General features: G+C 37.0%; 2 protein-coding genes across 2 annotated transcripts; one reads left to right on the top strand and one right to left on the bottom strand.

Moving 5' to 3' along the window:
• The first annotated feature begins 117 nt into the window (after positions 1 to 117).
• LOC109208268 (probable UDP-arabinose 4-epimerase 2) lies at positions 118 to 5144 on the top strand. The gene is made up of 10 exons (XM_019371348.1): positions 118 to 379; positions 1947 to 2071; positions 2185 to 2298; positions 2377 to 2484; positions 2619 to 2710; positions 2938 to 3079; positions 3307 to 3401; positions 3814 to 3943; positions 4132 to 4276; positions 4585 to 5144. The coding sequence occupies exons 1-10, from the start codon at positions 133 to 135 to the stop codon at positions 4800 to 4802; spliced, it is 1416 nt and encodes a 471-aa protein (XP_019226893.1). The 5' UTR covers positions 118 to 132; the 3' UTR covers positions 4803 to 5144.
• A 1403-nt stretch (positions 5145 to 6547) lies between these two features.
• On the bottom strand, positions 6548 to 15674 carry LOC109208267 (heat shock 70 kDa protein 17). The gene is made up of 14 exons (XM_019371347.1): positions 14816 to 15674; positions 14146 to 14378; positions 12877 to 13036; positions 12233 to 12478; positions 11987 to 12123; positions 11576 to 11912; positions 11261 to 11422; positions 10634 to 10705; positions 10452 to 10552; positions 10305 to 10374; positions 9666 to 9722; positions 9492 to 9553; positions 7244 to 7316; positions 6548 to 7118 (listed from the first exon to the last, which is right to left on the bottom strand). Exons 1-14 carry the CDS (start codon positions 15569 to 15571, stop codon positions 6897 to 6899), a joined length of 2688 nt encoding a protein of 895 aa, XP_019226892.1. The 5' UTR covers positions 15572 to 15674; the 3' UTR covers positions 6548 to 6896.
• Between the last annotated feature and the right edge of the window lie 395 nt (positions 15675 to 16069).

The raw sequence follows: 16069 nt of genomic DNA, 5'->3' as shown, positions 1-16069 counted from the left end.
AGGAGAGTCATCAATAGAAAAACGACTAATGGCAGTTTTACGTGTAACACAATTTTTAATATATTTATAATTAATTATAATCCATTAGTTTAATTTTGAGGCTGCTTTGAGTTTATTATTAGTCTCAAGAACATGGTCCACTTTTCTTCCACTGCAATATATTGTCTTTTCGGATTTTCTAAATCTACTTATCTTTATTATTTGACTTCTTCTTCTTCTTCTTCTTATATACTACAAAACTTCTTTGGTCTTTGTCTTTATATTCACTCTCTCTCTCTCTCTCTCTCTCTCTCTCTACCTATTAATACTAATAACATTATTATACATATATCAGTTTTGGTTAAAGAACAAATCTCTTCCGTTTCCTCTTTGGTTTCAGGTAAACAATCTTTAATATCATTCTTTGTCTATATTCATCATCTGGGATTTTTTTACGTAGTTTTTTTGTTTATTATAGAGAATTAGATTTTGCATGTGATTTATACGTTGTGATAAATTTTTGGCGATCATCTTCTGAGGCTATAGACGTTTTTTTTATAAAAAAAATAATTAATTGTTTGGTGAATTATATTCTTGGTTCCTCCGCTTTTAAGGTCGTTGCAAAGTATTGACTTTTTGTTTTTATTTTTGTGTCATCTTTCTATACATATTATTATTACACATTCACAGGTTTTCTGGATTTTACTAATTTATCTGTTGGCAAAATTAGCTTTACTTATTTAATTTGCATCTATAATTTCGTGATATACATTCTCTTAAGTCATTCTTTGAAATGTAAGGAAGAATTTTATTTGTCTTTCTATGTGATGTTCAAATAAACTTCTGATTGATTAGTCTTTTATTAAAAAGGGAGATAAGTTCTGCATTCCGCATCATGATCTTTGATTTCAAAGTGCAAACTACTAATTTTACAACAACAACAACAACCACCTATGTTGCGCCGACTCTCCAAAATGGTGCCGCACCCGTGTCGGATCCTCCAAAAATGCGCTATTTTTGAAGGATCCGACACGCACCCACTGATATTTTTGGAGAGTCCGAGCAACATAGACAACAACAACAACGGCCCAGTAAAATCCCACTAATGGGTCTGGGGAGGGTAGTGTGTACGCAGACCTTACCCCTACCCCGAAGAAGTAGGGAAAAACTACTAATTTTACAGTGTGGTGTAAATTAGCATCTAAATTTATTTAGATATAGGATAGTTTTTTAGGTTGGAGGTAGGTGCTTTTATGAAGTATTGATTGAATTGAAAATTTGGATTATATCCCTATTGGAAAATAAAAATGTCAGTTTTATTTGTGTCCTAGTTGATCCAAATTCGACATTAAAAAGTATATTGACTTCCTAAATAATCGAATGCTTTTGTCTGTAAATCATGTTCATGAGATTGATGATCTTTTAGTAGTTAGGCTTATATATGGGGAAGTTTTAATGGCTGGAATTCTATAAATGGCGGCTCAACGCCAATAGCTGATGGATTCTCTGAAAGCAATTTTTTAGAAACTGCAATGGTATTTGTTTGGACAAAATTCTTGTTAGTTAGATTCAGTAGCTGAAGGATAATGTTGTTATAAATTATTAAGTTGCCATCAGTGTTGAGCAGAGGCGGACCAAGATTTTAACGCAAATGGGCACCAATTTTCTGCTTAACCACTGCCCCTAAAGGCTTTTAGCGTTCAGGGTGCCAAGTTATTTAAATTAGCCATTTCCACTGTATGCGCATATACATATACAAGATTTTTGTCGAAGTTGACGGGGACTGGTGACCCCTCAACGTTATAGATAGGTCCGCCTCTGGTGTTAAGTATGTTGAATTGTTACATGGTAAGATGTGGAAGAAGTTAAATGTTCATGGGAGAAATGAATTGATATACTAATAACTAAAAAATTTAAGGAGAATATACTTTGAAAAGAGCTAAATATATTTTCACATTAACTTTCAGGCATGGATTTTGTGGAGTTAAAGAGAAGGAGCAGCACTTCCAGGAAACTGCTCTTGCTTGCTGGCATTGCTGCAATTTGTTTTCTTATATTCAGAAATTCATCCGGTTTTAGTACCTCCGTCAAGGTGATTGTCTGACTCATAATTAGATCATATGTCGTACGTATTTACAGTCCAGACTTACAATGTATGTTATAAGAATCTGTTGGTAATCGGCAATCAAAATTTTTAATTTTCAGTTTTCTCAACACGAACCTGGTGTAACTCATGTATTAGTGACTGGAGGTGCTGGCTACATAGGTTCTCATGCTGTCCTTAGACTCCTAAAAGATTCATATCGTGTAACTATTGTGGTATGTCCCTCTTCGTTTCAAAGTAACTTAATGAATCAAGTTTTCGTGTATGTCATAATTATGAGATTTTTCTGACAGGACAACCTTTCGCGTGGAAATATGGGTGCTGTTAAAGCTCTCCAGGAACTATTTCCCGAGCCAGGGCGACTTCAGTTTATTTATGCTGATTTGGGAGATGGTGCTGCTGTATCCTGGATAATTTCTTTTCGTTCATGCTTTAGCTTCACGAGTTATCTTCACTTTCAGTTCTCTATATAGTAACATCTTTGTTACAGCTTCAAATATTGTCACGATTTTTTATCCTTAACCAACAACCTCAGGTTAACAAGATTTTCTCACAAAATGCATTTGATGCTGTGATGCATTTTGCAGCTGTTGCATATGTTGGTGAAAGTACTCAAGAACCGCTTAGGTACCTGAGAATGTTAACTTTTTGATAAAGAAATTATATCGGAAACAACTTCTCTGCCCTCCCCTCCCAGGGTAGGGGTAAGGCTGCGTACATCCTGCCCTCCCCAGACACCACTTGTGGGAATCCACTGTGTTGTTGTTGTTGGACAACTGAGACAGAAAATAAACTATTTTTCTTTTGTTTTTCTCCTTTTTTTTATCTGTCTTGTAATCTCTTGTACTGTGCAGGTATTATCATAACATCACATCAAACACTCTGCTTCTAGTTAAGGCAATGGCGGCCCATGGTGTAAAGACGCTAATCTATTCAAGTACCTGTGCAACATATGGAGAGCCTGAGAAAATGCCTATTACAGAAGAGACGCCACAAGTCAGTAACCAATTTCCACTTCATTAGAAACTTTTTAGTCTTACTGATGGTTTCATCTCTAAAGTCATATGTCAATAAGAAAAACACCGTCCTGTCAAACCAGAACGAGTTTGCTCCATTAGGCGTTTTCACGTTTGCCAATGTCTGGAATATTTGTTTGTTATTGTAAATATCAGTACTGATTCCAATGTTTCCAAACTAACTGATGTAACTGTGAATACAAACAGGCCCCAATAAATCCATATGGAAAAGCAAAGAAAATGGCTGAAGATATCATACTGGACTACTCAAAGACTTCAGATATGGCTATCATGATATTAAGGTTCGTGTTTTACGATTCAAGATCTTGAAAAGGGATGGTAAGATGATCCTTATTAAGGAAGCGCCTTTCTGCGATTGAATTAAGTGCATTATCAATATAGGAATCGTTTACTTCACCAACTCGAACAATATTCAAGCCACCTTGCATAATAATGCTAAATACATTTATGTGATGAATAGTAGTATTTGCACAGTATTTGCTCCTAGGAAAACCTGTTATAAATATGCACCCATATTAGTTTTTGAGTGATCCTAGGTCTTTTTCATCACCAACCTGGAAAAGACTCTTTTTTTCCAACTCCTTGAAGCTTGATAAAGTTGTCGATAAGAATCTGAAGTCGGTGCAAGTGTAACGTTTCGTACATAAACATTTCTCAAAGCAAGTATCTGATGGTCTTCAATGCACTAATCAGGTACTTCAATGTGATTGGCTCGGACCCTGAAGGAAGGTTAGGAGAAGCTCCACGACCAGAATTACGTGAGCAAGGTCGGATATCTGGTGCTTGTTTTGATGCAGCCAGGGGTATAATTCCAGGATTGAAGGTAACTTTAATAAGTGCATTACTGAACGTTGCACTTTCTTTTTTTGCATTTTCCCATGTTATTAGTATTATAACATGATTGTTCTGTTTTCTTAGTTATCTCGTTGTCTCCTTTTCCAAAACAGGCTTGCTTGTTTATGTCTAAACAGCATGTAAAACTTAAATCTTTATCCTATCTGGTAATTACAGATAAGAGGAGTAGATTACAACACACCTGATGGCACTTGTGTAAGAGACTATATCGATGTGACTGACCTAATTGACGCTCATGTTAAAGCTCTCGAGCATGCAAAACCTAGCAAAGTTGGCATCTACAATGTCGGGACTGGAAAAGGTTACTTCCTACTACTTATAAATTAATTTTGATCATTTGGTTCGTTGCAAACTTATATATTCATATTGGCAGAAGCAGATGTAGCCTAAAGGCTATGAGTTCATCTGAACCTATAACTTTCAACACGGAGTATAGATATAGATGTAAAAACCTACTAAAATCTCAATAAATGTTAGATCTGAACCCATAATTTTAACCGTACAATGAATTCAGTGCAAGTTTGAACACATTAAAGTTAAATCCTTGATCCGCCTCTGCGTATTGGTTCACCAGAAGTCATTTTGATGGTCAAGTCCTTGTCGTTACAGGTAGTTCAGTGAAACAATTTGTGGAAGCTTGTAAAAGGGCAACAGGAGTGGACATAAAGATTGATTACCTCAGTAGACGTCCAGGAGACTACGCTGAAGTCTACAGCGATCCTTCTAAAATTAGGCGCGAACTAAACTGGATAGCAAGATATTCACTTGAGGAGAGTTTAGCCATAGCATGGAGATGGCAAAAGGTACACAGAAATGGTTACAACTAAAGTAACTCAGTTTTGCTAACCAGGTTCCGCAGAGAACCATAATGCCTCGACGACACAGTATTAGCTTTTGCAATTCAGATTCTTATCGATATCAGATATCAGTCCCATTTTGTTATAGCTTTACATTTTACTACATGTATATCAGCCTTTACATATTCTTTGTTTATCAATAGGTAATGTTAAAACCCAAGTGATTTGGATTACATAGTGTATACATGAGATATAAAGTGACAAGAAGATAGCTGGAAAAATGGAAATATCCACAGCTGATTCTATAGCATCTTAGTTTTGTTTTGTAATTCTAAGATCAATAAATTTTGTGCTGCTTCATTTAATCTTTCATGATTCATCTTGTCAAAGTATTTATCAATCAATCAACTCTCCTCAATCTTTATTTGTATACATTTAACTCTAGTCGGACTAAGTTTATTCCAATATTAGATAGTTAAGTTTTCTAAGGCAAAATGGATTCTTTAAACTGACATGCCTCAAATTAGTGGTGGCAAAATGGTGAAAAGAAAACAGTTAATCATCCATACTATCCACTGAAAAATGAGTTGGATAATGAACTTTTTAAAAACGGGTCAAATAGGAATAAGAACCGTATAATCCATTTAGAAAATGGATAACCAATAGATAACTAATGGGTTTAACTTTTACCGTTGTAAAGCTTCAAACTGGGGTTCCTCAAGTTTGCGAGACTAGGAATTTTTCCAAAAGTGATCATATTCAAGATGTCATGGATAATATGGTTACCCATATTATCCGCCGGTTAACCCGTTTTTTATCCGTATTAAATATGAGTCGGATCGGATAATTTATCCGTTTTTCATTACTTGCTTTCGACCCGTCCCATATCCTACCCCACCCACCCGGCCACCCCAAACTACATGGACTCCTAACAAACACTGGACCTAGTGGATTCCGAAATATTAGTTTGAAATGATTGGGTCTTTAATTTCAGTGAGGACCATGATTGATTCTGCAAGCACTTTAGTACAAACGAAGAAATTTCGAACAAAAAGATTGAAAATCGCTGATAGGATAGGGAAGAGAAAAACAAAGCAATGCCATGAGTAAAACAACTATTCTTCACTTGAAAAAAAAAACTTAGAGTGAAAATCATAAATCAAGCCACATTAAGGAAATTCCATTTGTTTAGATATATGACGAAAGCATAAATGATACTCCCTCTCTTTCAATTTAAGTGTCTTACTTTTTTATTTTGGGTCTATTTAAAAAAATGTCTCTTTTGATATTTAATAATTCTTTAACTTCATCATTCCATGTGGCATAATTAAAACCACAAGATTCATGTGCATTTGAGTACATTACACACATCTTTTGTTCAAAATCACAAGATTCAATTAAACTCCGTGTCTAATCAAACTAAGACACGCAAAATGAGACGGAGAGAGTAATATTTGTACATAATGACGGCCCGATATATAACGAGCTAAACTTCCACGTCCAAGAAAAAATTTGACTTGACTATCTGTTATATAATGATTGCACAATACATCACCTATTATCATCTAATTGATAAGTAGTGAGACCTGGATCCTAAATCAAAATTCTGAAATGTGTTTGTGGGTTATGTTTTTTTAAGATTCACATCAGTTCCCTACCCCTTGTTTTCAAAAATGGCTGACCCATTAAAAGGTGGAAAGCAAGGTATATGACTTTGCGAACAGAAGGGCAACTTAGCACACCCAGACAATAGTGGCATAACTTAACGATACAAGTATTTCAAAATTTATATACTCTATATATTAAATACGCATCCATTGTAAGAAAGAGTTCATAGGAGGGGAGAGCTAACAAAATTCCATTCTGCAGCCAAAACGGCGCATGAATAATGTTCCCACTGTTCTACATTAATATTGTGTTGCAGCTACCGGTGGATTAAGTGTAAGATCTCTTAGCATGTACTATTTGAACCCATATTTGCCTGGAGACCGAGGACTCCCAAAGCATGGCAAGAAAAAGCATTCCATGAAAAAGATGGGTTTGACTCGGTGTATACTCTACAACTCAAGTTGCTATCTCTTCCTCTTTGTAATTTGCAGATATCTAGCCTTTGGTAGGTAATAATCATAACTCATCATGGTCTGATTCATGATCTTTAGACTGGGCATCGACTTTTCCATCGGTGGATGGCTTCTCTGCATCTGAGGCTGTTTGTTCTTTCTGGGAGGTACCCTCCTCGGAAGAGGAGTTGGTAGCATCTGCTTTCTCCCCGCTGCTTTCAGTTTCATTTTTCACAGGCTTCTCAATCTTTGGTTTCGGTTTCGGTATTCTATTTACCTTGGTAACCTGATCCACAAAGAAGAGAAAGGCAGAATCAAACGGTGAAAGCTTCATATGGTGAAGAAGTTGACTACCTAATGCTTGGTCAGCTCTATCACTAGAGCAGATTAACGATGATTTAGATCAAGTACCTTGTCTTGCAGATCGAGAACCTTTTCATATACTTCTTCAGAAGTAAATGCAGGCTTGTTGAATCCAGGAGTGCTGTAGGAAAAATTAAAAAGGCATTAAACACACAAAGTATGAGAAAAGGGATAAAAAGATTAGGAACAATAAGATAAAAATTTCTCAGAACTATGTTTATAGAGAGTTGTTTCTTTTAGAAGGCAAGTATAGAGAGTTGTGACTTCCTCAAACTGGCAAGTGGGACCACTGAGATACATGGGTCACAATTTATGGAGAACCAGCTCAGCCCAAGGATATTTTATATATTCTTCCACCAGAAATATAACTTAGGCTTACCCACTTTAGAACCAAATTATTTTGTTTAACTTTTTGCTGTCAAACTCAAGAACTGACTTGAAGCACATATGAAAATTCAGGGAATACAGAGAATCAGTTTTTGTGCTATCCTTTTTTCGTTCTTTTTCCTTTTGCTTTTTCTTTTTTAATATTGAAGATGTCCCATGTGGGCTTTTGGCCCAATTCCAGTCGGTGAAAAGGTTCAGAGCTCCGGGGTGTATGGGCTCGCTGCTCTAACCCTCTATCCAACCTAACTTAGTACATGGCAGGGTTAGAGCCTATCAAATGCTAACCACACATCACGTGATGCATCCTTGTTACTGAACCAGAGCCCTGAGGACAAACATTCTTATAGCACCCATTTTCTTCTCTTTTCAAGTCTACCAGTACAATCCTCCTCCGATCCCCTATTGAATAAGGGCAATATGAAAGATTAGGAGTTCCACCTTTTTCCCTCTTAATTTGGTTGAATGAAATACAAAACCAAATAAGAAATGTAACCTAGTAACCTACTACAGACTCTGTAGTAGGTTAGCACTATGAAGAAATTTTTCACTGGCTGTAGTGGGCTAGTATTGAATAAAAATAAAAAGACGTTTTTCACTTGCTATACCACATCACTTTTATCTTTCCTTCTTTTCCCTTGTTCTACAAAAGTGATGTGGTACAGCTTGTGAAAATGTTAAAAAGTAGCAAAAATGCTGAGAAGCATTTCAGAGGATCAACTTTTTTCCAAAGAGGTTTGCTCTCTTGGAAGGTATTTGTATGGGACTTGCACCCTCTTCTTCTTAGCTTATCCTTATGCTTCACTCTTTCAGTTTTTCTTTTGATTAACAGACATAGAAGAAAAGGGAAAAAAGGAGAAAAAGGAGGATGACTTGGAGCCCGTTTGGATTGGCTTAAAAAAAGAGGCTTTTAAGCCAAAAAGCAATAAGTTGGGGTTTTCCAGCTTATTGCTTTTGGATTTGTTTTAAGCAGCTTTTAACTTATTTAAAGCACTTTTTAAACTTTGCTAAACACTGAAAAAAAGCTAAGAAGAGCTTAAAAGCTGATTTGACCAGCTTAAAAGTCAATATGAACACCCTCTTGATCGCAAAAAGAAATGGAGACAAGATACTTCGTAGGCTAGGAAAGAAGGAAAAAGGAGAGGGGGTAGAGGAAAAGAGGAAGGGGAGGAGTTTACCAAAGGAAAGAAATGGAGAGGAGATCGCTAAAGAAAGGAATAGACAAGAGCAATTGCGGGGAAAAGAAGGCGAGGAAGAATTGCCCGTGAAGAGGAAAAAATAGAGATGGCATGGTTGATTTGGAGGAGAGATGTTCTTTTTTTGTGCTTGGATATTTTGTTGGAAAGACAAAAAAGTCCCTGCTATTAATAAGATAGTAATGTGTTTTCGAAGGGTAAATGAAGGAAATGTAAATTGAGTTGTAGTAGGTTAGCAAGACGCATATATATACATGTATGTGTATGTAATATATGAGCGCATTGCTCGAATCAAAGAGTATATGCTTTGATGCACTGATCGACTAGATTTATTCTTTACAGAGAGAATATTTCAGTAATCACTTTCAGGAGTTCAGTGGCACGACAGTTTAATGAACAAGATGATACAACAGAAAAAAGGCATGCTACGTTCACTGACAAAATCAAAAGGTGGTAAGCAAGCCGAAGGCGATCCCCATAACTACAGGTGATGGGGATCGTCTGCCATAACGCTCTAACGCACATTGTTATGGCGCTTTGGAACACTGCCGATCGCCACCTCTTTGGCGACTCTCTCTCAACACAAAGGAAGAAGAGATGAAAGGATGGGAAACAAGCAGAGAAGTATGGGGAAAAAAGGGAGAGAGGCAAAACTATGTATGGAAATAGGAAAAAGATAAAAGTTGAAAGACATGAGCAGGAAAAAGGAAACTTACTCTTTCTGTTCAGCCTCCTTCTGATTTAACCAATTCTTCACTTTCTCAGCTTCTTTTAAAACCTGCAAACAGGACGTTTTTTAACTTCCCCAGGTTGAACATTACAGAAGAGATTTCTAGCTTCTATTGTATCAACAACAGAAAAATGCCAAACACAACAGCTGAAAAGAGCACCTCATCTATTCTTCCCTTAGGAAGCCAAGATTTGTTTGTTTCCCATCCGCGCACAATCTGAAATATCCAAGAAAGAAACAAAAGGTGAATTGCAAAAGTCAAAGGAAGAAAAAGATGGAAAAGCTTTCCTAGCTGGCTCACAGCTTTAAAAATCACAGAGTATGGCAAAGCAATATGGATAGTAAGGTCAGTATCAACAATGTAACTGAAATTTCTACTTATACCACGACGACAGTTACGGCACCAAATGTAAAATCGCTGAAATGCACATGCAAGTTAATATCAATTTCATCAGTACATCATCTACACTTCACATCTGGAAGATACCCATGGCTATTATCACCTCAAACAGTTCCTCAGAGTATACAGCTTATTTTCCAACATCCCCACTAGAAAAACTTCAGTACGGACTTTCAGATTGATGTGCCAGTGCAACCTTAGTAATTTTTCAAAACCTTTACTAATTTCTCCATTTGCCTTTCGGAAACAAATAAATAGGTACTGTTTTTTGTCCTACTAGATACAGATACTATCATAACGCACTTACTCTTTCAAGCTTACATTCTACACTTCATGATCCAAACAATCTTTAACCAAACAGAAAAGAACATGAATAGAAGAAGAAATCAAATTTCCTACCTGTTGCACTTCATTAAGGTATTTTCGAGCATGATCAGATGCAGCAGGGCGTGCAGTAAGTTCATTATGTCTGCACCAAAAATTTACATTGAGCATAGCTACTTAAAGTAGTACTAAAAGAAACTATTCTTCAGTGTTTGAGCAGACCGAAAAAATATGGGATCACCAATAGCTTTCAACTCATCTAAACGTTTTTGAAACTGGGTGGCAGAAGCATCTTCACCATCAGTATACAACCATTCTTGTACCTGATAAATGTGCAGCAACTTCATTTAGTACTTACAATATATACATATATGACCGAACATGGATAAAGGAAGTAGGCAAACCTCATCAAGTTTCTCAATAAATGATTGACGCTCTTGACTGGTCGAAATTTTTGCAAAATCTTCAGATTCAAGCTGGTAAATGAGCACATGCAAAAATAACAAAGAGAGGTGTTTTATTATCAGTTTCATGTGATCAACGAATAAATTTTTTAGCACGAAACAGATAGTGACTGAGGGCCACTGGAAGCCAACTGATAAAAAGTGCATTGCAAGAAAATAAAAGTTGAGAAGCTAAAAATGATCAACAAGGTGACAACATCAAACACACAACAGAGAAACAGAGTGCATGTGTACGTGTCTGTGTTCTGTGTCTCTATGGAAGTTTCACTTAAGGACACAAAAGCAGACCAGTGTAACAAAATGATGTATCAGGAGGATCTTAGTGCATGGATGTGTTAGAAAACTCTTGCAGAAAGATTTATCTAGCTGCAAAGCCTTTACCATGCTAGAGAAAAAACTAATATAAATCAATAGGGAGAACAGGCGAATGCAATTGGAACGTGAAATGGGAAAATCAACAATACAGATAGATAGGGCTTCAAGTTCCTGGAGCTGAATGGATCAGGAGTCAAGATAATCACAAGCATCCACAAGTGTTACAGATACTAAAAATATAAGCGCTCAAACCTTGTCTCTTGTGTCATATATGTATCCTTCCAAGCTATTCTTCAATTCTGCAGTTCTTCTTCTTTCTTCATCTTTTTTGTCCAGTGCTTCTAGTTTGCTTTTGGCTTCATTAAAAGACTCTTTCGAAAGAGATGCTCCTGGCCCAGCAGTCTTCTCGTCAATCTATACGAACAAAGAAGTCACAAGGATAAGACTGGTTAAGAACTTCAAAACATAAAGGTATTTCTAAAATGACATTTTCCCTGACACCCAATGGAAATTAATGAAGAAGGGGATGCAAAATAGATCCCCTGCAAATGGATAAGTTCAGATAACCTTAAGTGGAACTCGGAAAGTCCGTTTCTTCAGCTTCTTCTCTGTGCTAAGACTTGTGGTGCTAGAATCGTCCGCACTAGGATCGGAGTTATTACTGTTACCATCGTCTGAATTCACTTTTTCACTGCTTTCCTCTGTATTACTGGGGCTACTTTCAGTTGATGTATTTGTTGAAGCAGAGGTTGAGTTGTCCACTGTCAGATTCTTTCGTGGTACTTCTACCCATTCAGTTATTTCAATAACAGCATCAGCTCGATCTAATGAAAATATTCCACTTCTACTAAGGGAGAAATGTAGATTAGCCTTGATGGGGGCAGAAAGATTCCGCGATGCATACCTAAAAGAAAAAGCACAAAGCTCAGAATAACAGATCACGATACACCATTTGATTCATATATTGCTGATTCTTACTTTTCGCTGGCATCAGCAAGACCTGACACTGCATACTGAGCAAATGTAAGTGAAGGAGTCCCAGGTGGCAAGAAGTCATCACTTTCATACGCTAGTGAAACTTCAAAATCCTTGTTATGAACAATGGATCTGAACATCTGCAGTTAGACCACACAATGGGACATAAAACTGATGTACTATTATGCTTTTTAATAAGCTGCTGTCATTTCCCCAACAATATACAGTCAAAACAAATTTCTGATATACCTTGCTGGGCAGTTTCTTCATACGTGGTATGATCAACTGTTTGGTGCTTTCATCTTTGGGAAGATCTGGACCATCTACTTCAATCACATATCCATACGGAGAACCATCAATCATCCCCAATTTACGATTCAATTTGATTCCATCACTTATATTTGCAGCATGCAACGAGGCACCAAGTGCAATTGCTTCATCAGAGTCCAAATGTCTGTCCAGTTCTTTCCTTCCAAGAAATTCTTGAAGCTTAGCCTGCAATGGAGGAATGTAATTTATTTTCAAGAAAACAATCAGTGTTTTGAAAAATCCATAAATCAATCATGCTACAAACAATGATATCTTATTTACATGACTATTACATATTGTGTCTGCTGCAGATAAAGATGACGCTGACAGATAAAGTGGCAAGAAACTCCAACAGCCAGCAACGCAACATTTATTTTATCCTATATATATATATATATATATATATATATATATATATATATATATATATGTGTGTGTGTGTGTGTGTGTGTGTGTGTGTGTGTGTCATCGGCAATCAAAAATCTTTCTTGGGTTTATTAGTATATGGAAACAACTAATATGTGTATTCAATAACTGTAGTTGATAGACCTCAACTTTTTTAAGAAAAGAGCAGAGACACAGACCTGCAATTTTGGCACCCTGGTGGCGCCTCCAATCAACTCCACTGCATAAATATCTTCCACTTTCAAACCAGAATGTGTAAGAACTTCCTTTAAAGGTATAAGAGCTTTTTCCCACAAATCTTCACATAACTCTTCAAACTTCTCACGAGTTATTGAGCTCCTACGAGAAAATAAAGTTCTGATGAGTGAAAAAAATTAAAAAACAAGTGAAAATTTACTAGTAGAACATCGCTCTTCCCTCTTCCAAATGTGAAAGCATGGCACTAGATTCACCTAGGTCACGCACAAGAAGAAGAGTGGGTACTGGCTCCTGGCTCCTATATGTCTTAGATAGCAACCTATTCATGGGGGAGTAGAACTTCTTTATCTAATACGGAATTGCGAATTTGATCATGTCAACTAGAGATGTACATAATCCGCTATGTCATATTAACTAAAATATTATGAAGAAAAAATTGTAAACACGACAAACAGTGAAAGAGCAACAAACAATGCAATGCACTCCAGTTAATGTGTATACCTAGAGAATCAGTTCCAGATTAATCACATAAGCTCTATACCACAAAATCATAGCAAGTGCGACTGCGTTGATTTTTGACTTTTAACTAAGCATCGCCCCATGCTCTACTTCACCTTCCGCATATGCCATTGCACATCAGAAAGAAAGTATTTTTCCGTTCTAGTTTTCTCCTTTTCACTTGTTTGAAGATCTCTAGGATTGCTTACTTAGACAAAATTGATATTGGTCCTGGCCTGGTCCAAATATCTAGGTGAAAAAAGAAGGGACCCTTTGTTCCCAGTAATAACCCATTTCACGGTACATGGACTTCTCAAATGATACCAATTTTGTGAAAGCTTTAAAAAAACCAATAGAAACAGTAAGGTTTAAAATTGAAAATAAGAATTACAGCAAGAGCCTATTCCTTTTTGATAAAAAAAAAAAATAGCTCCATCATATCTTGAGCACATCGAGCCGAATCACTTAAAGGGTTCATCACGAGCAGCACGTGAAATACTGTAGCCAGCGCATGCGCATATGGTACTACGTCAGCCTGATGCAGCATAAAGTTTCTCCAAGCGTTTCATATCATAGACAGGACTTATTGACCACCATTCTCTAGATAATGTGACATCATTCACTAACTAACAGCACACTTGGGAACTAAAAGATAAATTTCAGAACTAAAATTTCCCAGAAGTAGTGAAGAACGAGAAAACAAGAAAGAAGGCAAATTCATGTACATTAAAATCAATGGACCACAAACTCACCTAAAATCCCGATCGTCATAAATAGATTCAACTGATATTGGAGCAGCTGTGTTTGCACTAAGAATTTCCTTTGTTCGCTTAACTTGTTTCTTTAGCTTTGCCATTGCCTTTGGGGATTTCCTTATGTCAACCCCATTTCCAAGCTGTTTATTGAACTCATCTGCAAAGTACTCCACCAATCTTAATTCCATATGTTCCCCTCCCAGCTCCGCATCCCATCTAACATCCTTGACCTGCAACACTCATCTGTCAATCTAGCTGTCTAACATTCAAGGAAAAAAGATTAATAAAAGTACCTATACTATGATTTAAATTTGTGGGTTCGGGATGTCAGTGAGCCCACCGACCATTTGAGTTATTGGGTTAATATTTATACACAATTAGTAGATTTCTTAGCACATATTCAAGGTCTGAGCCAAAGCTACTGGGTTTGGCTGAACCCACAGCTTATACAGTCCATCCACCCTATATACAAACAATGCTACAATCTTTTGCACTGATATAATAAACCTAACAAAATAACTTCAACAGAAGCATTCTCTACAATAACTATATAAAGCATCAGAACTGCAATGTTGCACTTAAATATATCTAGCATTCTATTCATACAAATCAGCAAATAATATTCTGAACTCAAAATCAATGAATCTCAACGTTTACTCAATTTTACCTGAAATTGGTTAGCTGATACAGTCTTCCCAAACTCCTTAGTATTATAAGCAGAGAAGTAGACCAAGGCAGCATAGGTACTACCCGCACCCATATCATAGAATATCACATGCCTTGACCCATTCGAAAAATCTTTATCAATCCCATACTGCAATGCTGCACCAGAATGTTCATTCACAAGCGCCAACACATTGATTCCAGCCAATTCTGCCGCAACAAGCAGCCCTTTCCTCTCCGCCACTCCCATATATGGTGGCACAGTCACCACCGCATCCTTCACAGGCATTCCCCGCGTATGCGCCTCCGCCAATCCGAGGGCATACTTCAACAACATCGCCACAAGCTCCTCCGCCGTGAAATCACCATTCTCCGTCTTAAAAACTGCCACATTTCTCGATTCCTCGGGGGAAATATCATAACTTAAGTAGAGAGATTCTAGGGTTTTGGACACGTGCGGGAAGGTTTTTGATATTAGATCACGGAGATGGGAGTAAACCTTGTTGGGATAACGAGCGACGATTCCAGAAGCTTCTTCGCCGATGAGGCGACTGCCGGCGTGAAATGCGACGAGCGACGGAGTTTTCCGTTTGGACATTTCGTTAATCGCGATTGAAATAGGTGGTTGACCGGGTTTTAAGTTGACCACGGCGACTTTGAACCATTCGGATCCCAGATCTATGCTTGAGACTGCGGATTGACATGGAATTGGAGTGAGCAGCAAAAACAAGGATAGGATTATCCCTATACGGAATAACATATTCGCCGCCGGCGTTAGGAAATCGGAGTTTAATCGGAAAAAAAGATCTCCGGTGAAGTTTATTACTTAATTGGGAAGAGGAAATTTCAGTAACAGGAGGGAGAGTAGGGTATATATACCATTGGGGTTACAGGTGGAAAGTGAAGTGTCTAACCAATAAGGATTTGACATTTGGCATAATGTCCACGTGGCATGTTATGTGACGCCCGGTGTGTTGGTTTTGCTGTTGGCTTGAATCTTACTTCACATTTCACACCCCCGTCGTAATTTTGAAGCTTCTGGGCAGTTCCAATAATTCCCATTGTTAACAATTCTTTTTCTTTATTTTAGCTTTTTTTCACGTTTATTAAAACAATACTAATATATATGAGATATAATTTATTAAATTATTTCGATTAAATAATTTTTGAGAATTAAGCAACATTAAAAAAAACTATTTACTTCTTTAATATTAAGAGTAGAGTTGGAAACAAATAACAATTCAATCTCAAATTCCTA

This window comes from Nicotiana attenuata, unplaced genomic scaffold (assembly GCF_001879085.1).
Source record: "Nicotiana attenuata strain UT unplaced genomic scaffold, NIATTr2, whole genome shotgun sequence".
Lineage (NCBI taxonomy): Eukaryota > Viridiplantae > Streptophyta > Magnoliopsida > Solanales > Solanaceae > Nicotiana > Nicotiana attenuata.
This window is presented reverse-complemented; position numbering and strand designations above follow the sequence as displayed.